This window comes from Pipistrellus hanaki, assembly GCF_964339955.1.
Source record: "Pipistrellus hanaki genome assembly, chromosome: 6".
NCBI classification, from domain to species: Eukaryota; Metazoa; Chordata; class Mammalia; order Chiroptera; family Vespertilionidae; genus Pipistrellus; species Pipistrellus hanaki.
The window spans coordinates 48650701-48678166 of NC_140508.1; the positions used below are offsets into that span (position 1 = coordinate 48650701).

General features: G+C 37.9%; 1 protein-coding gene across 1 annotated transcript in view; it reads left to right on the forward strand.

Annotated features, from left to right (window-relative positions):
* Positions 1 to 27466, forward strand: part of DOK6 (docking protein 6) — a 225520-nt gene that overhangs the window by 106619 nt on the left and 91435 nt on the right. Inside the window, exon 4 of the mRNA XM_084887401.1 lies at positions 20267 to 20386. Within this exon, the coding sequence (XP_084743527.1) occupies positions 20267 to 20386 (120 nt within the window). The remainder of the gene's footprint in view (positions 1 to 20266; positions 20387 to 27466) is intronic.

A 27466-nucleotide genomic window follows, 5' to 3' on the forward strand; every position in this document is an offset into this window, starting at 1 on the left:
TGGGGCTCTGCCAGTTTGAGCTTCATGGTCCCTGCCAAATTAACCCGGCAGCTGTTCTGAGAGTATTCAGGCAGCTCCAAATTGTTGCAGTAGCTTCATTTTTATGTCTTTATAGCCTGGCTCTCCTGGAGCGATACAGAAGACCATGGTGGCCTTCAGGGACACAGCAAGGGGCAATATTTCTGTCATTTGCTCAGTGTGCAAGAGGTCAAAGGGAAGTTTGCTCAACTTTAGAATAAGATATTGAACTTAGTTGTTGCTTATGTTTTTGGATAGTCATTTATTATACTTGTTATGACATATTTCACACCCTACATACTGTACTTAATTAAAAGAGTGGCTGAATGGTAGGCCCACTACACATAGCCTTCTTGCTTCCTGCATCTGTCCTTCTTGTTGAAAGAGGAAATTTTCAATATAAATTATTTTAAGGCTAATTTATTTCAAAGTGGAATAAAAACCTTCAGGACTTGGAATTGAGGAAGTAGTTAATATTTTTCTTTCATGTTGCCGACCACAATGGACCCCTTGTCCTATGCAATGAACCCCTTGATGGCCCAGTGGTAACAGTATTCTTCCCATTATCTGGGCCACTGGAATTAAGAATTGCTAGATACATCATGTCAATGTATCAGTAAGAGGACAAAGTGGTACATCTAAAAGGAGCTTGTGGCCCAGTTGGCATGGCACAGTGGTTGAGAGTAGACCAGTGAACCAGGAGGTCACAGTTTGACTCCTGGACAGGTCACATGCCAGGGTTGCAGGTTCTGTCCTCAGTGCGGGGCATGCAGAAGGCAGCTGATCAATGATTGTCTCTCATCACTGATGTTTCTATCTCCCTCTCCCTCTCCTTCCCTCCCTGAAATCAATAAAAATATATTTTTAAAAATAAAATAAAAGAAGGTTGTGAATATCCTGTTTCTGTAGAGTTAGGGGTCAGTACCCATCGTTTTCATTTTGAGGAGCCAGTCCAAATGCAGGTCCTCCAATCCCTGCATCTCTACTCACAGCCTCCTTCAGCATCAGTCTTCAATCTACCTACAGCTCTTCAGCAACTTTTGGGTAAAACAGTGCATTTGATAGTTACGTTTAACAATTTCTTAATTCCTAATGAAACCCTATTAGGTGATGCAAATGTACCTTGCACACTATGCAAACAGCAAGTTTTTAAGGAAAACCTAAAAGACCAAACCCTGATCATGTTAAAGGTGATGCTTCCAAAACCAACTGGAAAAGGAATCCTGGGTTTCTTGACTACATTGCTTTCATCATGCCATGCTTCTTTGGAATGGGGTAAGGGGGTAGAGGATTGCCCATCTTATCAAATATCAATTCCTTTGATTTAAAAAAAAAACCATTTAGTAACATTTATGTTTAAATGTATTTTACTTTAAAACTTCCTGCACGTGTAAAGAAAGCTGTGTATTTCTTCACATTGAGTCATTTATTATTTAGGAAATTGGAACACAAATAGACTGTCAGAATCTAGCCAGAGGGCTGAATTTAGACTAAGAGGCTTTTATAGCACCATAAAGTGCTATAAAAAATTGAAATCATAATAATGGGGGGTAGATATATAGCTCTTCTCAAGGATATGCCCCCAAGTTTCACAAAGCATTTATCATTATATTCATTTCTATTTTCACAGATCCAGGCATTCTTTTCGGTTTCCTTGTTCCCGGTTGAATGGCGAAATTATATTCTGACTGCATGTATTGCATTGTACATTACAAATCTTTATTGAATTCCAATGAAATGCTTTTGTAAAATGCTTTGAATATTGCTAAACACTCTGTCTTACTCGGAAAAACCTAAATGCATTGGCTTTTTCTTAAGATAGTTCCCAAGGTTGTAAAAAGTAGATATCTCCAAGTAATTTTCAATGTTTAGAAATGTGACTGAAGGGTAATATAGCATCCTGAAGGAGTTAACACAAATTATTTCATGGTGACAATCAGGATATTATAGTCATTGTTGAATTAGGCAGTATTTCTTTGCCAAGAAGCTCTTCCTGTTCTAATAAAGTATTTCTAGCTAAGTCTACTTTGGAAACAACAGTTCACATCTTTGCATTTAAGCACATTTCAAGTGTCCCTTCTGAATCAAGCACCAACTAAAGAAATATATACACAAAAAAAGACTATCTGAGAAAATGTGTTTGCTAATTGATTCTTTGGATAATGAAGTTTGATCACCAGAGGTATGGGAAAGATAAAATTGTCCATCTATAAATCCAGTGTCTTCTGAGACTTCTGGATTCCCTGGAGAATCACACAGCCGACAAATTCCTGGTGATAATTTGTAAGTAGAATTTGAGGCATTGACACATAATGTATGACTGCTGAGCCCAGGAGACCTTCCGCGAGTAACACAGTAGTTTACTGCACCTAGCTTGGAACACCAGCTTTCATAATCTCTGTCACTTAATGGTCTCAATTTGGCCACTTGGGTCATGCAAACGCTACATTGTCTTGCACACAGACTAGCCATTCTGACCACCCTGCCCATCACCCCACCTCACCAGCAGGCTCCCTAACCATCACTGGGTGAAAAACTCAGTGTAGCTAGAACGCATTACACATTACTCAGATGCACTTCACTATAGTAGATGTTTGATTCTATGACTGCATCCCCAAGAAAAAAAAGAATGGTTCTGCATTACAACCATCTAACTGTGCACATATTATTACCAAAGAACAGATTTGGTTTATTTGTCTTAGAATAACATATTGTCCCAGTTAGTAGATGTAGACTCTTTGACAATGGGAAACTGAGTATAAGCAATAAAGTAGCTAATACTTGGTATGTGGGGTTAGGGAAACTTTTGAGTATTCTCTAATCTCTTAAGGTATGTATCTCTATCCTTGTGTTTTGAACTTCCCATTTGAGACCTATAAAGGTGATTAAAATTTCTAAAAACCCTGCATTCAATTTTTTCTTTAAAATATTAGCCGAAACCAGTTGGCTCAGTGGTAGAGCGTCGGTCTGCAGACTGAAGGGTCCCAGGTTCGATTCTGGTCAAGGGCATGTACATTGGTTGCGGGCACATCCCCGGTGGGGGGTGTGCAGGAGACAGCTGGTCGATGTTTCTCTCTCATCGACGTTTCTAGCTCTCTAGCTCTCTCCCTTCCTTTCTGTAAAAAATCAATAAAATATATTTATAAATAATAAGAATAAAATAAAATAAAATATTACCTAAATAATCTTCTAATTCTAGGATTAGGATAGTCTATTGGCTTTGTTAAAATTGTTTAAGGATGAAACCTGGAGCCACATTCTCTCATAGGTATAAATTTTAAATATGAAAGCCACCTGGTAGCCTCTGACAATTAAAATTGTTTTACCAGTAGGTGTCATCCTCTTACCTGATAAGCCAGGTATTCAAAAGTAAGATCTCCCTAGAAATGTTTCTAAATATTTAGACGTGTTTAAATTTCAATATTTTATTTAAAAACATTTGTTGATAAATACATAACCACCTACATTCTACAAATTCCCACACAATAAATATAAAAAGAAGCATCATTTGGTGCAAAACAAAATAAGCATTAGAATCCAGTTAATTTTTAAAAAAGCAACAATAGCCAGGCTGGTGTGGTTCAGTGGTTGAGCGTTAACCCATGAACCAGGAGGTTATGGTTTGATTCCTGGTCAGGACACATGCCGAGGTTGCAGGCTCGATCCCCAATGTGTGTTGTGCAGGAGGTAGCCAAATAATGATTCTCTCTCATTATTGATGTTTCTATCCCTCTCTCCCTCTCCCTTCCTGTTTGAAATCAACATATATATATATATATATACATATACATATACATATACATATATGTGTGTATATGTATATATGTGTGTATGTATATACATACATACATACATATACATATTTGTGTGTGTGTGTGTGTGTGTGTATATATATATATATATATATATATATATATATATATTCTATTTAATTAAAGACTAATATGCAAATCAACTAAACGGGGAATGATGGGTCACTATGATGTGCACTGACCACCAGGGGGCAGACGCTCAACACAGGTGGTCAGTGGTCAGTGCTCTCCCACAGGGGCGGAGCACTGCTCAGCCAGAAGCCCTGAGCCAGGCTCATAGCTGATGAGAGTAGTGGCAGGAGCCTCTCCCACCTCCGCGGCAGTACTAAGGATGTCTAACTGACAGCTTTGGCCCACTCTCCACGGGCCTAGGGCTCCCTTACTGTGAGGCGCAGGCCGGGCTGAGGGACCACTCCCCTGCCCCCCCTGCCCCCAGTGTATGAATTTTGTGCACCGGGCCTCTAATATATATATGTATATAATATATATATGACATAACTGTAGAAATTGTTCTTTTAGATACTAATCTCCATGGCCACCACCAAGTCTCCGATTCAGATGTCTTGAGAGCATCATGGTTGGCATGGATTTTGGCCATGTCTGTCCTTCATTCAATAATAGTTAGTAAATTTATTGCTCTACACCAGAGATTCTTCTTTATATATTGTCCATGTATGAACTTCAGAGAATCCATGGATCTCTGACCTTTTTTCGGGTTCTTGTTTCTATGGCTATAGGTGGCTCAAACTGACATTACTCAGGTGCAAACTTACAGTACACAAACTGTGGCTCTCATTCTGCTCCATGGGTTTCCTGTTGACACCAAGGCTTCAAGTACTATGGGATCTTGATTGGCACTCAGATGGGTAACTAGAATGAGTAGGGGTGCACCAAGACCATGGTGTAAATCTTTCCCCAATAGGAGATGGGAGTCAGGGATCAAACCTGGTGTGTTTTTCTCCCTGGCTGGTTGGCTTGAGACACAGGGGTCTCACAGCATTTCAGAAGACAGCTCTGCTAGATGGAGAATGTATTTGCACGCTGAGGTGGCCACCTCCATAGTGCCCCTATATAGGTGTTTTCTGTTTTCTTTGATCCCTTACTGCTCCTCTAGTAATTGTACTTTCTGAAAAAGTAAAGCCACATACACCCAGCCTTTGCCAACTATTCATGCTGCCCAGGAACCAGGACTGGCTTGAGACAGCATGCCCTCAGGACAGGTTTAGAGTTGGACTACTCCCCTGTGGGATAGCAATGGGAACCAGATTTCTGGTTCTAAACTCATAGCAATTATTCTTTGTATATAGTAACAAAACTGTTACCAAGACTTCCACTTGGTATGATCTGGGACCAGGTGAAGGTGGACGTAGAGGCATCATGGTGGTGCTATGTCTGGACCACCGGCCCAACAGAGGACACATGTCACACTGATCACCACCAACCACTAACAGATATTCTGTGTTTGGGGGCTGCTTTGGATTTGGAAAGCAACATATATAATGTTTCAGAATATCTTTTTTCAACCCATTTCTTGGCTTACTAGATAGCTTGCCCGTTCTGGAGGCCAGAACAAGAAACGACTCTTCAGCATGCCCAGGCAATCTCGCAGGCAATCCTGTCCCTACCTGCGTGATCAGTAGATCTGACAGTGCTACTGGTGTCGTGGTAACAATGCCAATGACTGGGGTCACTGGCAAGTCCAGGTAGGATTTCTACAGGGCAGAGACCTAGTGGTCTCCAACAAGTTCATGGCCTTTATGGAGAATTTCCATCTTAAAATTGCCCCCAGCAGGATCCTGTCCTCCTGTCCTCAGTAGGGAATAAGCAGTGGACCCCAGGGCACCGAGTGCCCATGTGACAGAAGGCTCCTTTTATGAACTGGGTATCTGTAAGCCTGCTGGATCTTAAAGGCAGGTGGGCACAGTAGCAATGAACTTTACAAATACTCAGGATCAAGTCCTAACAGGTACAAGATGACACAAGATCAAGAACAGATGTCACAGACCCCACATCCTGTGTCTTTCTTATCCTGGCATCTTCTTGCACCCTACCTGTGTCCTCATGGAAGATTCCCTGTGGTGAATTAAGAGAAGGACGCAATTCAGGTGTGGGTCACAAGTTAGTTAACAAGATACATCTGTGCTGGTCAAAGGGGGACGCCTGCTACGTGACAATTCACATGTAGTGTTCCTAAAGGACAAGGTAGAGAAAAGCCGTCCAACTGGCCACGGCTGTTTGCCTCAGGCTCTGCTTTCCGGGGTAACACAGGAGAAGTTACTTCCCTTCCACCTTTGAAGATTTGCATCCCTTTGCTGTCCCTATTACTGATGGCCACAACTTAAAGTTCTTCATCACTCTTTGCATCACCTGTCAGTATTTTCCTAAACCAGTATTTTCCTAAACCAGGGCTGCCAGAGAAGCTATTGCTTCTAAATTACATTTTGTGTGCATTTAGTCCTAAATGGCAGAGTGCTCCTCCTCACCTCTGAATCCCTGTCTGGCACCTGAAGTACTTACCTGGAGCTTTTAGGAGAGAACACCCAAACACAGCCCCCACTAGGTAGACTCCTGATTTCTCTGATCACCAAATTACTCTTGCCACTCACTTTTATTCTGTCACAAATCTACCTAATAGCCCACTGATCGACATTGTTTAAATAGTATCTTCTGTAGAAGAGAGGTCACAAGAGATGTTCAGGAAAATGAATTTTTATGCTTACATGAGTTTGGGAAATACAATATAATATGTCTCCCCTATTGAATATTCATCAGTTACATTTACATATTAAAGGTTTTAAAAAGAGAGTAAAAAAGCAATAAAAAAACATTTTTATCCTTTATTCAATTCAGCAATTACCAAACTTAGGGACTATATAAACCCATTTTATCGCTAACCACTTCTACTCCCCCAAATGTCTCACTGCCTTTTCATCCTTCAGTGAGAAAAGAGAGAAGGGGGCGGGGTGGGGAGGGGGAGAGAAGTGATCATAATAACTTTGAAATATCCATTTGTGTTCATGGAATTTTAGAATCAAAGGGACCCAAGAGAATATCTAATCTAGTGGTTCACAAATGTTTTGCCATAAAAAAACCATTCTACCTAATATCTCCCTAAATACACATTTTGGGGTGTTTATAGATTTTTAGAGAGAAAAGAAGGGGGAGAAGGGGAGAGTAAGGACAAGGGTGAGGGGAAGGGAGAGAGAAACATCAACGTGAGACTGAAACATTGATCAGCTGCCTCCAAACCTCCACCAGGGATCATGACTGCAACCCAGGCGTGTGCCCTGACCAGCAATTGAACCAGCAACCTTTTGATGCAGTCCAACCAACCAGCCAGAGCCCCATACACACGTTTTGTAAAAAAGTGTTCTAATCATTATCACTTGGTAAATGATGCTTTTTTTCCTTCACCTTCCATTCCAAAGCCTTTAATTAATATGAGTTACATATTTACTTTGGTAGGTTAGTAATACTTTCAGCAAAATATCAAAGGGATCTTGATATTTTAGCTGGCAGACTTTTAAGTTTTTAGGAAAAGAAATCTTATTTTCACGATCTGAGAGATCGACATTTCGCCAGTGCTGTCATTACAGAGGACAAGCTTTGGTTTCAAAAAGGTTGATTGTCTTACCCAAGATGCATGCTGTTTAGCAGACCATCGCAGAGCTCATAATTCCTTGATCAGTAATCTTCCTATTGCCTTTGATGTTCCTCTAGAGCAGTGTTTCCCAAACTTCTCTCATGATGAGAATCACCTGGTGGAGTTGGTAAAATACAGATTCCTGAATTCCAACTAAGAAGTGCTAAACTAGAATTTTTGGGAACATATGTTGTGTATTCCACTGCCATACTCATTCATTTATGCATTGTCAATGACTACTTTCACACTGTAAGAACAAAGGCGTGTAGTTTCAACAGACACTACATGACTGCAAAGCCTAATCTATTTACTACCTGGCTTTCTATTTTAAAAAATTGCCAATCCTTACTCTAGAGCAGTGTTTCCCAAACTTCTCTCATGATGAGAATCACCTGGTGGAGTTGTTAAAATATAGATTTTAACTGAATCCCAACTAAGATCCCAAATATAGATTTTAACTGAATCCCAACTAAGAAGTGCTAAACTAGAATTTTTGGGAAAAATGTTCCCAAAAATTCTAGTTTAGCACTTCTTAGTTGGGATTCAGTAGTTAAGTATACAATTTTACCTATCTATTTGTTCCCAAAAATTCTAGTTTAGCACTTCTTAGTTGGGATTCAGGAATCTATATTTTAACAACTCCACCAGGTGATTCTCATCATGAGAGAAGTTTGGGAAACACTGCTCTAGAGTAAGGATTGGCAATTTTTTAAAATAGAAAGCCAGGTAGTAAATAGATTAGGCTTTGTAGTCATGTAGTGTCTGTTGAAACTACACGCCTTTGTTCTTACAATGTGAAAGTAGTCATTGACAATGCATAAATGAATGAGTATGGCAGTGTTCCAATAAAGCTTTATTTACAAAAGCAGATGGCAAGCTGGATTTGAACCTGGAGGTTTGATTGCCAATTCCTGCTAAAAAACATTCTATAATACCCTTGCCTAGTTATAGGAATTACCTGACTTTTGAGGCGTACTGCAGATGGCAATGTCTCTTTTATAATTCTGGTTCAGGAGGAGACCCAGGAATCAGTATTCTACTCAAATATATCAATATCAAGTGATTTTTTTTTCACCCAAGGGACAAGATGGCAAACATTGATCTATAGTAGTTATTCTTCATATTATAATATTAGAAAGCCACAAGCTAAAACCAGTTTGGCTCAGTGGATAGAGTGTCAGTCTGTAGACTGAAAGGTCCCAGATTTGATTCAGGTCAAGGAATGTACCTTGGTTGCTGGAAGATCCCCAGTAGAGGGTGTGCAGGAGGCAGCTGATCGATGTTTCTCTCTCATCGATGTTTCTAACTTTCTATCCCTCTCTCTTCCTCTCTGTAAAAAATCAATAAAATATATTTTTTTAAAAGAAAGCCACAAATGTTTATTTCTACTTTTAACTGATAATAACTTTTCCAAACTTATATCAGGACAAAGGTGAGTCAGAGGAACCTTAATATTTAGCTTCAATTTTATTTAGCACATTGATTTGATTCAGATCATCAATTTGTGGTTTAGTTTATGTTCTTGGTTTATGTATGAACTCTTATGTGATTTATTACTGGTTCTTATGTGAACAGAAAAGTTCAAAGAAGAAACCTGCACCATCCTTTAAAGAACCTGAGGCTTGCTTAAGGAAATGTAAAATATGCATACACATATACTAGAATGTATGATAGAGATCATACTATATAAAAGAAGATGAAGACTAGTTAGAAATAGGGTATTAAAAGCAACTAGAGAGAGAATGCACAACTTATAAGGTACATAACTGTCATTTCATATTTATAATCTTGGGAGGGAGATCTTTTCTCCTCATTTTGTAGCTGAAGAGACTGAGGCTTGTCACACAGCTGGTAAATGGAATTGGGACATCAACTCTCAAGACTTTAAATTTCAAATTCTTTGCCCTTTCTCCTACCCTGGGGATGGTAGGAGTAAAAGAAGGAAAACAGAAGCTATTGTAGAAAAAAAATGAACTAAGAAAAAGCTTTAATCATATTATCCATTTCTACAATACTACATGACTAAAAGGAAATCCAAGACTCTTAATAGCCATTTTGCCATGGTCCTGGGAAATCAAGAAGCAAAATTTGCCAAAATATCGCTAAATGTCTTCCCAATTTATGATTGTCTTAGAGCCAACGCTTTGCAGCAGTGAGGACCCTTCCTGCATCTTGAGAAACCAAGGTCAAAAGCCCTCCCTTGATGGAGACTGGGGAGAGAGAACTTGACCAGTCAGGAAGAAATGAATTTCTGTGAACTCAACAGAGCTGGCTCCTCACCTGCCTTCTCTATAGAGTCCTTCCCAGCTGTTCTTTCATAGCTTTCTGACAACCTGATCTGTGAGTCCTTGTGCTCATTTGTCCTTGCAACAACTTTCTTTACTGCCTTCTCCTTAGATGCTGTGGGATTCTAATGAGATGCCTTATTTATTGTTTATTCCCTAGCAATTAGGGAATGACAAAAGCACAGCATCTAATGTATAGAAGTGACTGAATTAATGCAAGAAAGAAGGAAGAACCAGAAGGAGGTGTGGGAGAGGAAAGACAGAAAGAAAAATGTTGAATGTCAATAGGACACAAGGGACAGATTAGCATTACTAATTGACCAAGGAATAGCTAATTGAGTATCTCTACTCATTATATTTCTATTTCTTTCCTATTTTTAAGCTAAACCAGGGTAGAATTATCTTTCCCAGAGTCCCTTGACATCTTCTGATATTTTCAACTGGATCATGGCCCTGTTGATGATGATGGACCTTAAAATTGATGCTGAGAGACTGTGGCCTGTTTCCCAGCTCACCATATGCACTTTGAGCCAAAGGTCTTTTTCTTAGTGACCATTTTAACTGGTTTCCCTGATTCCAACCTGTCTGTGCAATCTGTTGCCTCCACCAATGCCAGATCAACCTACAGTGAAGTTCTAGTAACCAAAGGGCTCTAATGCCTCCATCTTGCCTAATAAAACCTGAATACTCAGCTGGCCTTCATGCCCTCCCCATGCCAGCTAGACACTGTGCTATTCTCTTAGTGCCAACTGACTGGGAAACTACTGTAGCCAAACATGGCCTCAGTCTGGTATTCCACTCTTTTTCTTGTCTATTCTCTATTTTTTTCAAAGTGGGATCTCAAACTCTTCTCAAAGATAATCTCACTGTCCTTAAGTTTCCTTATCAGTTTGTGTTATCCTTTGAAGCCTTTTTGTTTGTTTGTTTGTTTGTTTTGTTTTGTTTTGTTTTTAATCTCATTCTTGTCTCAGGAGAGGCACAATTTTAGGAGAAGAGCACTTTGGAGTTGGAAAAGTATGGGTTGTTCCCTACCTTCAACTCAAGGCCAGTGGACTAGTGGCCTAGCCATGCCGAAGCTGGTCCCAAATCTGCACATTTCTGAGAGCAGTTCATCTGTGCATGGCTAGCAGCAACTGAAAACCTGCCCTGCTCCTAGCAGAAGCTTAACCACCTGTTTGCTGAGGGACAGAAGAACTCAAATCAAATCATAGGAACAGAAAGAGGCAGGGACTGCAGGGAATGAGGGAAAGAAGGGCAGTTGGGTCATAGAAGGGTTACTGGTTTTGTAGAATCATGATATTTAAACTTTATTAAAGAAAATGGCAGAGTATCTTTAGTTGATGTTTTGGCTAACAGACACCAAAATATTTTTTATTCCAAAAAAGCATATAAAGAAACATAAGCATTTGGCCATCAGGCATCTCTTTTAGAATGCTTTTCATTATTCTCTCTTAAACGGTGGATGCACCTGTTTTCAAACAATGCCAGCATCCCAGTAGCAAATTAGTGTAATTGTATGCTCTCATGTCCTTTACAATATAAATGTTTTTTTCTGCTTATTTTCCTAAAAATCTGAACTCAGCCTTACTGACAATAAATAGAAAGTCATGTTAATGCTATTCCACAACCAACTTCCACTTAATCATTGTCCAGAGTGATTGCAAATATGTAATGGGAAATTTTAATTGCATTTATTTTATATTTGAACAGTAGCAATAATATCTTGTGCCACCTGTCCACAGATTTCTCAAATACTTGCTTAATTAAGTATAGAATCACCATGAAGCTTGGCATCTCTTTTTTCTCTTTTTTGTTATTGAAACAAAATTTACCTTTAACCTTTACTCCACGCACCTAGAAAAGATAACTGTAGTCACACTCATGCTTCCTTCACATCTTAGCTCCCCACAGTTACTTACTATCATAATTAAGATGACTGTTATTAGTAAAAAGAAACACATTCAGATGCTATTGTGCTGAATTTCTGAATATTTGTAAGTTAGGTGTAAACAAATACATTGTTTCTGACAAAACAAGACAAAAATATAAGGTCCATTTCCCTTCTCTTCCATTTAAGGATGGGAAGGATGTCTTCAGCATCCATTATCAAGAGTTTATATAAATGACCTTTTACTAGGGAACTTCAAAAATTACAATATTTATTAATATTATTAATATTGATATTATTAATATCTCTAGAATAAAGACTAGAATTAGAAGATGTGAGGGCATGAAATTATCTGCACTGAATGTCCCCTATTAAGTGGTAGGTGGAACTTGAATGCCTGAGATTCACAGAACTGAGTGGCTCACCCTGTCGTTGGCTGAGAACCAAAACATGGCCTGCGTGTGCCTTCATGGAGTTTATAGAAATAGAAATAATCAACGCAGCCCCCTATTGCCGTGCACAGTCAAATAACTGGCCATGCAATTAAGAGCGGCAGTAAATTTCTTTTTATTTATTGATTCCTATGCAGAAGGTCAAATCCCTGGCCAATTTCAGATGTACATTATAAAGAGAAATCTATGCATTGAGAAAGAGAGCATGGGCTTAACCACACACATGGTTTGTACTATTAAGCACATAATCCCAGTGGATATGATATTATTAGAGTATACTACCCAAATGACATGTTCTTGAGTCCCAATCATTTCCTGGAGAGCAAATCTCCCTGACTTCTCCTACTCTCCACACAGCTTTGAGGAGTTGTGATGGTTCCCCCTCCAAGGAAGGACACCTGCAAACCCCAGGCCTGGGAGGGATGCCATTATATTTTTCAACAGCTTCCACTCATAACGTACAAGGTTAATCTCATTATAAAAGAAAGATAGTAAATTCATATTCATTTAAAAAAAATAGTTACAACAAGGCTTTCTTTGCTCAAAGCTTCTTTCTACAATGAAAAATTTCTAGGAGAAATAACTCATGACTACATTGACCAAGTCTTCTTGTCAGATGTCTGCAAAACGATGCCTTTCATTGTCTAGACTGAAATTTCACAAACCTGTGGTAACAATGAGAAAAGGGTCTGTTAATTTGAGATATGCCCTCTCCTGCCAGGAGTTTGCCCACTTTTGTTAGGATGAAGAAACTTAAGTTATCAGCCACGATGTATAGTCTCAGAGCTTGACGATTCATTTATATTGCTGTGAGGGAATTTTTCCACATAACTGCTTTTTTTAAAAAATAGTTGAGTCATGACAAACGCTATGATTATCTAATTAGAGAATGCTAAAAAATCAATTGAAAATGAATTTGAATTAATGAGTTCAGTAAAGTGGCTTGATAGAAGATCCATATGCAAAAATTAATGACTTACAAAAAGCAATACATATCTAGATAAGGTAATGAAAACAAATGACTTTATTTCCAGTGACAAAAATTTCCATAAAATTCTTAGGAATAGACAATATGAGAAATGTGCAAGATCCACATAAATACATAAATCTTTATAGTATATAAAGGATGTCAAATCTTCTATATTCATCTGTTTATGCAATGTAATTCCAGTCATTAGACTTCTTAAAAAATGAAACTTGGCTCTAATTCTACAATAGATTGCTCATGAACATTTCTTTGGAGAGTCCCCTATACGAAGGCTGGCACTGGGTTGCTAAGTTATAAGTAGCATAGAGCCCAATGGCTGAGACCCAGGTAGAAAGAAGAGTCCATGAAGAGATAGCTGAGAAAGTTTTAGGTATCTTGTAGGATTAGGCAGGGTGGGGGAAATTAAGTTTAGACAGTTGCCAAAGCAACCATGACTTGAAACAAGATCCTGGAGAGAAGGAAGCACAGATAAGTGAACTTGACATATGATTCGACTTTGTTTCATGAGCTACTTACTCTTGGCTAAGTATCCACTAGGTGCTGAGAAGCCAAGCTAAGTGGTAGCTAAGAGAGCGCTCAATAGCCCATGATACTGAGAGTCATATTTGGAATTCAGAGTCATAGAAACCTTGTAAACATCCCCGGTTCTGGTGAGATCCTGAATTGCTCTACGCCAGAGATAAAGAAAAATTAAATATGAATCAGTACTGTCAAAGACAGAAACCCAGATTTGAATCATCTGAGTGCCAGGCTGAATAAAGTTGATAAGTCTCTAACTACTAGCAAAAAAGCTAAACTAAACCCTCTCTAGACAAAGCTAACATCATTTAGATCCTCAAGTTATCTTAATAATGTTTCATATTATACTTTCTAGCATTCAATCAAATATCAACAATCATATCCAGAAAAGGAGCCAAGAGAGAAAATAGTCAATAGAAGAAGGACTATAGCTTATTCAATATTGTAGTTACACAATATACCAACACAGGAGTTAAAATAACTTTGATTAATATGCTCAAAATATGAATTGACAAGGTGTAACTTCAGCAGAGAACTGGGACCAATAAAAAGGAATCAAATGGAAACTCTGGATGACATTTCAAAGGAAATTAGAATTTCATCAATTTAATAGATTTAGTAAATAAAAACCACTTAACACATGTTTTTAATAATAACAGCCAAAAGTATATTAGTAAACTAAAAAATGAGGCACTAAAAATATCCAAAGTACACACACACACACACACACACACACACACACACACACACACTTGTAAATATAGGAAATATAGGTAGGGTAGGAAATATAGCATTGTCTCAACATGAAGTGGAGGCTCTGGACTTGAATTCTTTGCATTCAAATATGAAAAGATTAAAATCTAGCTCTGCAAGTGCCCTCACTTTCCTGGAGAAAGTAATAGCACAACTCAACTTGATGCCCTGAGAAAGCATTGAGCAGACCCAATATCAGTCTCAGAGAGAGGTGGAGAACAGTTACTCAATTGAAGGCTCACCACACACATGAATGCAATTTACTGCTATAAACTAATTGCCTAAAGATAGAATCCACCCTGATATTAAATTTAAAATTTCTTCCAGAATTGCTCACTTCTGTAGGACTTTGAAGGTGGCAAACTATAAATGATTTTGTTTTGAAGTTCACAGGCTTTTGAGGTTTCTAGAGTAGATTAAAATCTTCCTGATGATGACCTTACAATAAAACTGTACAGCCTGGCTTGCATGGCTCAGTTGTTTGAGTGCAGTACCATGGATCAAAAGGTCATTGGTTGGATTCCTGGTCAGGGCATGTGCCAGGGTTGTGTGCTTGACCCCCAGGAAAGAGTATGCAGGAGGCAGCCAATCAGTGTTTCTCTCACCATCTCCTTTCCTCTCTCTAAAAAATCAATAAAAATTATTTGTTTTTAAAAACTGTACAAACCACATGAATAAATCACAATGAGAAAAAGTCATTTGCTTTCTAAAAAGAAAAATTAGCACCCCAGAAGGGCAAAATATAGGAAAAGTTTTAAAAGAATATAAAGTAATTATATTTGAAATAAATAAATATAAGGAAAAACTAGACATATTTTGGAGGGACATAATAATATTAAAAATTATATGCAAAATACACTACTAGAACCTCTAAGTATTTTTAAAAGCTATTGAAATGCAAAGGATTAAATAAAATTAGACTTTTTAAGGATATTACTAGTTAATTAGAAGATAAGTCTGAAACTATCAAGAATGCTATCAAAATATGAAGAGATTAAAATATTAAGATATGAAAAATATTCCAGAAATGAAGAAAATACATTGTCTTCAAGGGTTACTTCAAGCCAACAGTTAGACACGTAAGTGGATAGGCAAAATTACACATAAAGCAGCCCCAAAGAAAACAGAAACTTTTAGAAAGAAATGACAGGTGAACAGATGACTCAATATTGGCAGCAATAAATAGAAGACACTAGAAAAATATTTTCCAATTTTTAGAGAAAAATAGCAATTAAAATAAATTCTCACTAGAGGTGAAGGTAGAAAGACATTTTCAGAAATAAAAAAAAAATAAGGACATTTATTAATCCATGCTATTACAGAAAGAAGTGCTAAAAATATATTCTTTAGGAAGAAGGAAACCCAAAGTAGAAAGAAAGTACTTCATATGAGATACATGCACACGAGAGTAAGGACCCAGAGTGATGGAAAGTAAAGGGGATGGGGATAGATGAGTCCCATGTGGTAGCCTGTGATTGTTCCCAGTGACCACCTGCCTTGCTCTGGGCAAATATTGAAATCTTCTTTTCCACAAATGTGCTTTTGTCGGTGGACTGTGGAGGCATCGACATGTCCCACATCTGAGGTTAGTGGCCCTGCTGGTTCTGTCTATGTTTTGACCCTCTTTACCTTGAGACTGGGCTAAAGGCTGCTCCTCCAGCCTCCCACAGAAGGAAACCTGGTGCATAGCTGAAGCTAACCTGCATCCAACAAGGTCAGGAGCAAGAAATAAACATTTTTATCAAAGAAATCCTCTGAGATTGCAGGGCTGTTTTTTTTTTTTTTTTTTTATCACACCATAATCTAAGCTAAAGTTGGTTGATACAGAAAAATATAAAAGGAAAACATGAACCAAAGAAACCTGGTGAAATGTAGTGAGGGAGCAGACAGGCCTCTTTTATCTAGATGAGCCAGCTGTGAAGAGCAAAAGTTACAATCTCCACTTAAATGGGATAAATAGAGACCTCAAAACATCCAGCAAGTGATTAAATTATCTTCACTTGGACCTAGAATTCATCTTTAACTTTCTGTTCATTTACTCATTCCACATTATTTGTTTCCATATTTAGTACAGAGCTAATGTCTAGAGTGACTAAATGGAGTAGGTTTCCCACACTCCAGTGTCTTACTAATAAGTATATTGGTTGGAAAAGGCAGTGATATACAGGGGCCATGAATATGTCCAGAGTGCTGTGGAAACACAGAGGAAGGTGTCAAACCTAAACATGGGACTGAAGGAGTTAAATTGAGTAGGTCATACTTGAAATCAGTTTTAAAGGATTATTAAGTGTGAAGGGAAGTGGGAGGGAGCAAAAGAGGGCACTTAGGGGAGAGGAAATAACCATGTTTTCTACTTGGAAAAAAACACTAAAAGCTCCCCTCTCTCAAAACTGATCAATCTTTCCAATTTGACTTCATTGGAAAAGGCACTTTTTCTGTTTCCTGCTAAACAGAGACACAGTCTTTCCATCTTTGCTGAAGCAAGAATCTAGGTTTTACCTGGTTTCTTGTCTCCCAAAAGAATAAGTGAGAGAAAAAGAAAAGTCATAAAATATAAACTTAGGCTAGTGAATAAACAAGTAGGTGCCAACTTTCAAGAATGAAAAGCATCATCAAATGTGTATATTTTTTATAACTCTGCAAATTTTGAATGCCGATAGCAAGATCCCTGTATTCATTAAGGAATAGTACACTTTCTTCACTTCCTAGGAAAGCATGCATTTAAGAAGAGTTTAATAAATATAGAAACAATATTTATCCCCCAATAATAGGAAAATTTTATGTACTTTAGAATTGCTGGTTTTGCTGAAGACAAAACAAAATGATTTTTACCTACATTTTCCCAAGATTAATAATAAATGCTAAATCCAGTGAGGAGTAAATATAATAATTTCTTATCTGTGCACAAAACAAGTCTTGCCTACATCTTATGTTAAATTAGCACAGAAGTAACTTGGTGCTATTTTTAATTCTGCTATGATTCTGAGAGCCTGCTTTCTGTACATGTGATGAAAATTGTTCACTGTTTTCAAATGTAGCCCATTTTGGGTCATTTAACTTTCATGTTACTAACATGGTCTACATTTAGTGAAAGCAACACATCTTGAATGTAATTATTTATTCATTAACTAGAGGCCCGGTGCACAAAATTAATGCATGGGTGTGATTCCTTGGCCTGCCGGCAATCAGGGCCAATCGGGGCCTTCTGGCTAGTGTCCAGGGCCTCCCTTCCTCAGCTGCCAGCTGCTGGCGGGGGCCTTCCTTCATTTCGTGCTGGCCTCTGTTGGTCAGTGCATGCCATAGTGAGTGATTGGTCAAACTCCCACAAGGACAATTTGTATATTAGGCTTTTATAGAGAGAAGTAGGCATCTATTAAGGGTCTCCAGTGTAAAGGGCTCTTCTGATTCAAAGGGATACAGCCATACTCTCCCTAGAATTCTGTGAAGAAGGGATGGAAGGAAAATCAGGAAGGAGCCATTCACTTTTGAGTCTATTTCTATTTTTCTCCATTTATGATAATCATTTTCCCTACAATCAATAAACCCATTTAGCTCATAATTCACTTATTTAGTTTTGGTCTCTCTTCTCCATTTGTCTTGTTATTTCCAACTATGTTTCCATTTTTCTTTTGGACGTTATTGAATTTCTTCATTTAGCTAATTCTCGGCATAATGAAAACATTACATGGGTTTCTGTCTTAGAGAAAAAGTCACTTACCTGAATTAATAATTTGAACATAGCTGTAAGTTCTTCAGAAAAAAAGAAAAAAAAGGAAAAAAAAGCTTAATGGAGAAAGCACTTCCATCAAGGAGAGAAAATCATAGCAAAAGTTGTAGAATGTTTTAGGCCTTTATTCCTCCATAAAGAAGTTTAATTATGTGTAGACCAAAATGGAAGTTTGAAAGATGAAACAAACAAAAAAAAGGCACTTAATCTATAGAAAAACAAATAGTTAAAATGCAATGGGTTCATCTTATCCCATTTGTATTTAATATCATTTTTGTAAGAAAAATAGCATGGAAAGCTGAAATATAGAAGATAATTCAGAGAAAATCAATGACTAAATAATGAGACTAAATAACACCCAATAAAATATTAAAGGACTTTAATACATAGACAGAACAAGCATAAGGTAAAGCTGTCATTATTTGAAAGGTGACTATCAAAAGCAGATTTATGCAAACTTTTATAATACCTAAACAAATTCAACTTGTTAGATCAAGTATGCAGATTACAAAGGTTAATAGTTTTGAGATGAAGTTTTGGGCTGATCTAATTGAACTAAATATGATAAAATCATGCAGAGAATGGGTAGAGTGCTGACTGATTTTACTGTGTGAACTCAGGACCTTCCCTAGTTCACATGTGGTCACTCTCACTACCCTGGACATGACTTCCCACCTCAGCCCCTGGCCACCCTCCTCAGTTCAGCGTGATTCCTCCAATACTCACTCTCTCTCTCAGATAACTGGCATTTGCTAAAGAAGATTCATTCTCTCTCTCTCTCTCTCTCTCTCTCTCTCTCTCTCTCTCTCTCTCTCTCTCTCTCTCTCTCTCTCTCCCTCCCTCTCCCTCTCTCTCTCTCTCCCCATTCCTCTCTAAAATTCAATACAAAATTTTTTAAGTTTGTTTTTTAAAAAATTTAAAGTGAATGACAAATTTGCCTTGACATCTCACTGTTCAAACTTTTTTTGATACTAAGGCAGTGTGACTAGCACAGGAAGAAAACATTCCCCTGGCTAGATGGTGTTGACCTGGAGTAGAGCAGTTGGTATTTAAATCCATGGAGTCAAGAAGACCTGTCACAGATAACTTTTCATGGGGAGTTTAAAATGCCAAGACAAAGGTTGGAATGCCATCCACAGAGAGCAAGAAAAGATGTGAAGGAAATTGATATTAAACTGTTCTGGTATAGATTTGTGCTACATGGAAAAGTCAGAAATGTCTCTTTCCAGGGAGGTGTCAAGGAGAGTTTTCAACCAATTTCTGTGGAGGGGATTTTGGGAGTTTGGTCCAAAATTTTGGACCTCATACTCTTTTTCAGAACTCTGCGTATTAAAAATAGCTGGAAGACTTGGGTTCCAATTTGGTCGTGGTGCTGACCAGTGATAAATGATATGCTAGGGGACCCAGGTACAAATTTAACCCTTTAGTCACCTCACCTACACAAAGTTCATACTATTAGAATCAACTTCATGTATTAGAATCAACTGTATGTGGGTTTGTGGAAGTGTTAGATACGACAAGACTCTGTCGGACATTGTAGTATTTCAAACAAATTGAGAAGTACTAGGAGTAAAAAGAGTGGTTGTCTAATCAGCATCTCAGATAACTGGCATTTGCTAAAGAGGATTAATGTAGTAGTCTATCCCAAAATATTTAAAATAAGAAGATCCCACTTCTGATGTTAAAAACAAACAAACACCAAAACTGTCACATACTTGTGCTGATCTATGATCCATTGCAACTCAGATTGATTTGGCAATCAGACTTTCAGCCCACACGAATCTGTCACATTGAGAAAAACTTTCACTTGCTTAATCTAGTCTGACATTGTCAACTATTCATGTATTTATTTTCACTTAATTACTTTTTCTAAGCAATTTCCATTCAAAACTCAAATCAATCTAAAATATACAGGATAGTAAACAAATACTTTATGTGTTATTATTTGTAAATGAGTTAAAGTGCTTTGAAATAATTTTAAATCACCTTAAAATATAATGTCAAGCAATGGGAAATGATTGTGGGGATTTTTTTTCCCACTCATTGAGGAAAGCGGTTCTGTTTTCTTAGGGTAGATTTTTAACATTCCCTAATTCCCTGTGTAAATGGTCCGGGAAGCAGTGTTCCCCCTTCTTTCCTGTGCAGCATTGCTTGACTCTGATGGTGTGTGGTCATTTTCAGAGCTGGAGGCTGAGGAGTGGTGCAAGCATCTCTGTATGGAGTGTCTGGGGACCAGGCTGAATGACATCAGCCTTGGGGAACCTGACCTTCTGGCAGCAGGAGTGCAACGAGAACAGAATGGTAAGTGGGAGTCGCCTTCCATCATTGTCAAGTACACTAGCCGTCATAGAACTTTGAAAATTAAAAGGAACCCAGAAATGTTTCAGACCAATCATGTTTTCAAGGAAAGTAAACTGATCAACCTGAGCTGTTTAAGAGACTCTCAAGATTGCATAGCAACTAGAGATAATGTTAATATATAACCCAGGTCTCCTGACATCTTTCTTTGTGACATTACCATTTACCTAAATAAAGAACTAATAAGTTAAATCCCTGTATATAAGGTTTTGACTGGACAACATTCTTAAATTTTCTTTTTTCACAGTTACTGCACTTTAGCGTCTATATAAACAAATTTGACTTAAATGTGTTATTTATCGATTGATTTCAGGGAATTTGGCTAATACAATGTTTTAGCCTAGAATACCATAACAAAATGCCATAGACTGGGTGGCTTGAACAACAGGGGTTAATTTCTGGAGCCTGGAAGCACCTCTAGCACCTCTAAATACTGAAATCAAAGTAATGTAATAAGCTCCTTTTTCTTCATCTTTAAAAAATCATTACCATCACCACCAATTGATCTAGCAGTATGAAAATAGAAACATTTCAGTGTTGCTAATTTTTAATGGCCAGTATTTGAAAAGGTTGACTAACATTGGCAAAGCTTGACACTAATTATTAAAAAGACTTCCTAGATTTATGCATGGTTTATAAATTAGACAGAACAGGTAGACGTGCATCATGATAACACTCAATGGCTGTCATCTTGTTATGACTGATAATGTTCTAACCACTGTCCTGTAGTTCATTAAAAAGCATTATTTTCTGTTTGTTGCTAAACTGGAAAACAAGTTTTCCTCACTGATTGATTATGAACACATATGGACTCAAAACACGGCCTGTGTTAATAGTTTTCGGAAGGTCACAAAGGCATTCCTGAAGCTCCTTTTCTAGCTGCCTTTATGTCACAGTTTCCCCTCCACTCTCTTGGAGTTCAGGTCTCTGGTCCATTTTCTGAGAGCTGTGCTAAGTGCAAAAAGTTCGTAATCACACTGACGTATACTGCTCGGTTTAAGGAAAAAAATAAAAAAATAAACTCTGGCTGTTAACATTTGTCAAGTATGACATAAAAGAAATACGAAGAAAGCTGCTAAGTCAGGCCTAGAAGAGAGGAAACATTATTGTATGATTGTTCACTATGAATTGTATGCTTTTATTTTAATATTGGGTTTGTAGATGGTTTCCATCCAAATGGATAATGTGCTTCTTTGGTTTACTGTAATTTTTAAATCTAACTTGATAATAATGTCAAAGTAACTTGTCTAGCATATAAAGGGAAATTTTTAATATGGTTTTTTTAGGCTAGGTCAAGCACGGAATTCAATGCCAGAGCTATTTATAAAAAGCGCAAGCTGATGTAGCCTGCTGAGTAATCTCCAGGCCACAGTATAAATGCAGGCTATTCCCACAGACAAGTAATTCTCTCCTAATTTCAGTTTCCTAATTTCAGTGTGAAGATGAACTAATACTTGCTCATGGAACTGTCATGATGGTGAAGTGAGGTTGTATCAAATAAAGCCAACTCTCTTGCTTAGCTCAATTTTAAAAATCAAAAATGTATTTAAGCATAAGTAAAAACAAAAAAAATAATTCCTGAATATATGTGAGAGAAGACCTGAAATCATAAAGCTCTCCTTTGTGCCTTCCAGTCACTATTCCAGCATCTTCACGCATAAAACCTCTGAACATAAACAAAATCCTTAACTTCCTAAGACATGAGTCATTAATATGTACAAATTGGAATAAATCTTTTATGAAATATTTATCATTACAGATTTGGTCTTCTTCCCTTAAGGCATGTTAGTATTAAATTATAGAATTTACCGGTCATCAGAAATATTATTTTATTAATGACTAGAGGCCCCATGGATGAAATTTGTGCACTGAAGGGGGGTCTCTCAGCCCGGTCTACACCCTCTTGCAATCTGGGACCCCTCACTCCTTACCCCCACCTGCTCGCTGTTCTTACCGCTTAGCTCACTGCATCTGGCCCCTGGTGGGGAGGGACCATGAGAAGGCTCCATGGCATGCCCAGCCTGTGTCACTCAGTCCTGATTGTCTAGACCCCAGCAGCAAGCTAACCTACTGGTCGAAGCTTCTGCCTCTTGGTGGTCACTGCACATCATAGTGAGTGGTTGAGTGGCCTTAGCATTCACTAGCATATTACACTTTGAATGGTTGAATGGATTACTGAACACTTAGCGTATTATGTTTTTATTATATAGGATGTGCTTGGATTTCATTTACAGTTTCTCTTGAGCAGTGAGGTGCACATGTGTGCAGAATTGAAATAGTAAATTACATTATTGTGGTTTGTGGTCTCCTATCTTGAAGGAAACACTCACTGTGCAGTTGCTTCCTTATAAATTCCTTAGGGTATTCCAGATACACAACCCTAACTTATTATTATATGTTGACCACCACATGTTTTGGACATTCAAAACTGTTACTTTCCCTCTACTGTTTTTCCGACTCTTCAGACAGCTTGATCTTATTTATTCTGAGACTAGCTAAGAATGAAGCTGTGTGCAAATAATTTTAAAGTGTAATTTGTGTTGCTGAGGTAAAAGTTATTGATTAAAATCTTTGCTAGAATGATCTTTATCTAATGCTTCCAGCTGCTTTTGTATTGACTCTGAATCTCATACGGTATGGGCAAAAGTAAACAAACACAAGCACACACACACAGACTTATTCATAGACATTGGATAAAAATGCCACAAGAAAGTGTACATTAAGTATACATTTTAAACTTTAAATGTGTACAACTTCCAGAATCTTCACATCTTTTAGTAGTACTTAAGATAACCTACAGTGACCTCAGAATGTGACCTGATTGGGAATATGGTCTTTACAGAGATAATCCAGTTTAAATGTGGCCATTAGAATGAACCCTAATCCAATATGACATTCACTGTGTCCTTATAAAGAGGGGAAATTTGGAGGCAGAAACAGACATGCAGAGAGGAAAGATGATCTGAAGATATATGGTGAGAACATGGCCATGTGGAGGGATTGAGACATCTACAGGACGTGGGTTGCTGGCAAACACAGAAGCTAGAAGGGACCAGGGAGGATTCTTCCTCTGGAGCCTCGTAGAGAACACAGCCCCGCCGACAGCTCGAGGTGAGACTTCTGGCTCTAGAACCACCTGACACTAAATTTACGTTGTTTTAAGCCACCCAGTTTTTAAAATACAATATGCAGTTATGAAAATAACTTTCTAAACTTAGGAATAGAAGCAGACTTTCTCAAACTGATGAAGCACATCAATGAAAAATTGATTCATCAATTGCACATCAGTTATCATTCTTGAAGGTAAAATACTTTCTGCTACCTTCGTATGATTATAAATAAGCAAAGACATCTTCTTTCAACACCTGTATTCAGCATTCTACTGACGGTCCTAATTTGTGTAATATTATAAAAAAAAGAACATCATAAAAATTTGTTTAAAATAAATAATAATAATAAGTTAGGGTTGTGTACCTGGAATACCCTAAGGAATTTATAAGGAAGCAACTAAGACTAAGTAAATTCAGGGATGTTGCAGAATAAAAAAGTTAATATGTAAAAATATATATATGTGTGTTATATATTATAAGCTATATACTATTTACACATATATTAACAATAAACAATAAACATTTGCAAAGTGAAATATAAAAAAAATATCATTTATAAAATCATCCAAAATTCACATACTCAAAGATAAACTTGGCAAAGTATATATCCCTATCTCTACACTGAAAACTCAATATTAGTGAGAGAAATTAAAAGAGATCTAGATAAATGAAGCAGTAAACCAGGTTGGTGATGGCAACATTTAATACTGATAAGGAACTGTGACTCCAATGTCAAGAAACTGGCTGAAGAGCTCATTGTCTCTCTGTCTTCTGTTCATTTCTACCTACTAGAGGTGGTTTTGCTTCATGTCAGAAACCCCATCTCAGGTCCTCTGCTTCTTGCTGCAGCGGGAAGGACTTTTCCCACTTACCTCCACCTGCCAGGCAAATTCGCCGCTGTACATAGATCAGTTCCTGCCCAAAACTTGCCCTATTTAAAATGCCGGCATCGGCCGGGACCGGTTTGGCTCAATGGATAGAGCGTCGGCTTGGGGACTGAAAGGTCCTGGGTTCGATTCCGGTCAAGGGCATGTACCTTGGTTGCGGGCATATCCCCAGTGGGAGGTGTGCAAGAGGCAGCTGATCGATGACTCTCTCTCATCGATGTTTCTAACTCTCTATCTCTCTCCCTTCCTCTCTGTACAAAATCAATAAAATAAAAATAAAAAAATATATATAAAAATTCTTTAAAAAAAAAAAAAAATGCCGGCATCGGAGAAAGGCAGGTTTGGTCCTTCTCACGGCTGAATACCCGTTCGGTCTTGCACACACATAGGCTGGGGTTTCACTGTTCCTTTTCCTGGACTATTTCTACTGAGCACAGTGACCCTTTCTCTCCTGGTCTTGTCCAATTCCATTTAACTAAACTTTGTTTTGTAGCTCCTTCAAGACTGTTCTTGGAGTTGTGACTGTAACCCTGTGTCCCGGCCCTTTGAGGTTCAGTCTGCTCCATTGGACCTCTCAATCTAGCCCTGATGTAACAATGCCCTTGCAGAAAATTCAGCTGCATTCTTTATAGGACATTGGTTTAATAAATATCCTATCTTGTAACTGTTTTGGGCCATTTAAAATAAAATTATATTTTCTCATAAGGACGCCCAGCCATCTGTGTTAAAACAGGCCCTTTAGGTCATTTTGATGCCCACAAAAGCCTAAAAACCAGTGCTCTAGGCAGTAAAAACCAAATGTAGGTTCATAAATGTGAAAGTGGCATGATTAGAGAGATGTTCAAAACACCTGCCAGATAAAATTATTTCACAAAGGTAAACATTTTAAAAAGTCCTTTTAGGAAACCATAAAAATATTAGAAGAATCCATAGGCAGCAAAAGATCAGACGTGTCGTAGCAATACCGTGTTTCCCGGAAAATAAGACATCCTCCGAAAATAAGACCTACTTACAGGTTTCCTTCTGAGTGAAATATAAGGCATCCCCCCGAAAATAAGGCTCCCCTAGGCTAAACATGAGAGATTTGGTCCACTGATTCTGAAAGAAATGGAGTCACAAGAAATTCAGAAATTGGATTGTTATGATGATGTTCCAGAAGATGATGACATGATTGTCATTGAATAAATTAGTAAATTCTTGATACTGTAGGATTCACAGTTTGTCTGGTTTGTGTTGACAACTACTGTACTACCGTACCGTATACAGGTAATAAATTTCCTTTATTTTCATTTAACAATAAATGGGTACCGTATTCTTCTTCATGGAAAAATAAGACATCCCCTGAAAATAAGACCTAACGCATCTTTGGGAGCAAAAATTAATATAAGACACTGTCTTATTTTCGGAGAAACGGAGTATGTATCTTTACTGATACATCTCTTAGGAAAATGAAAACTAAGGAGAAAAATAAACAAGTGGGACTCTGCACAACAAAAGACACCATCAACAAAACAACAAGAGCACCCACTGCATGGGAGAACATATTTGCCAATGTGACATCTGATAAGGGTTTAATCTCCAAAGCGTATAGGGAACTCATACAAGTTAACAAAAGGAAGATAAACAAGCCAATAAAAAAAAAATGGGCAAAGGACCTAAATAGACACTTTTAGAAAGTGGACATACAGAAAGCCAAGAGACATATGAAAACATGCTTAAAGTAATTAATCATCCAAGAGATGCAAACCAAAACAACAATGAGATACCATATCACACCTGTCAGAATGGCTATCATCAACAAATCAACAAATGCCAAGTGCTGGCAAGGATGTGGATAAAAAGGAACCCTCAGCACAGCGGGTGAGAATGCAGATTGGTGCAGCCTCTGTGGAAGACATTATGGAGTTTCCTCAAAAAACTAAAAATGGTACTGCCATTTGACCCAGTAATCCCACTTCTAGGAATATATCCCAAGAAACCAGAAACACCAAAAAGGATATATGTACCCCTATGTTCAATTCACAATAACTAAGATAAGATTTGAAAACAACCTAAATGCCCATCAGCAGATGAGTTGATAGAAAACTATGGTGCATCTACACAATGAAATACTGCGCTGCTATAAAAAAGAACTCTTACCATTTGCAACCGCATCGATGAACCTGGAGAGCATTATACTAAGCAAAATAAGCCAGTCTGAGAAATATAAATAGCACATTATCTTACTTATTTGTGGAGTATAATTAACAACATAAACTGATGAACAAAAATAGATCCAGAGTCGTAGAAGCATCAAACAGACCGTCAAGCCTCAGAGGGAAGACAGGAGAGGGTGAGGGTGGGGGGTGTACGTAAGAGATCAACCAAAGGACTTGTATGCACACATATAAGCATAACCAAAGGATACAGACAGTTGGGGGATGGGGACATGTGCTGGGGGTAGAGGGAGTGGCCAGGGAGAGGTCAATGTGGGAAAAGAAGAGATATATGTATTAATACTTTCAACAATAAAGAATTTTTTTAAGTCTCTTAAGTGGAGCCAATTTTAACTTTATCATATTGAAATGGTCTTTCCAATGGAAACCATAATGAATTAGAACAACAGCCTGTTACGTAAGGGCATCAAGTAAATTATTCACAGCAAGTGCAGAAACCTTCCTCCCATGATGATGGGATAGGAAGAGTATAATTTACTAGATAATTGATGCACTGCTCTCATCTTTATGTGCCTAGTTTCCTGCTGGATGACACTAGTCTAGTTTTTAATTGAATCTCTAATTCTTGGAAATGAAGGGAGGATGGATTGAATATTTAAAAATTGTAAATAAAATACTTTAGGATAAATTTTTCAAAAGATGCAAGAAATAACATTAAAAGAGGGGTTATCAAGAATGGGTTAACTTGAGTTGCTAGGTAACAAAGTGTGTGAAGACAGAAATTTGTAGGCAGGCAAGGGGGAAAGGGCCACCACAGGTACCTTTCACCTGCACTCTGTTGCCTGGGGCTGGCTCTGGAAGGACTCCTTG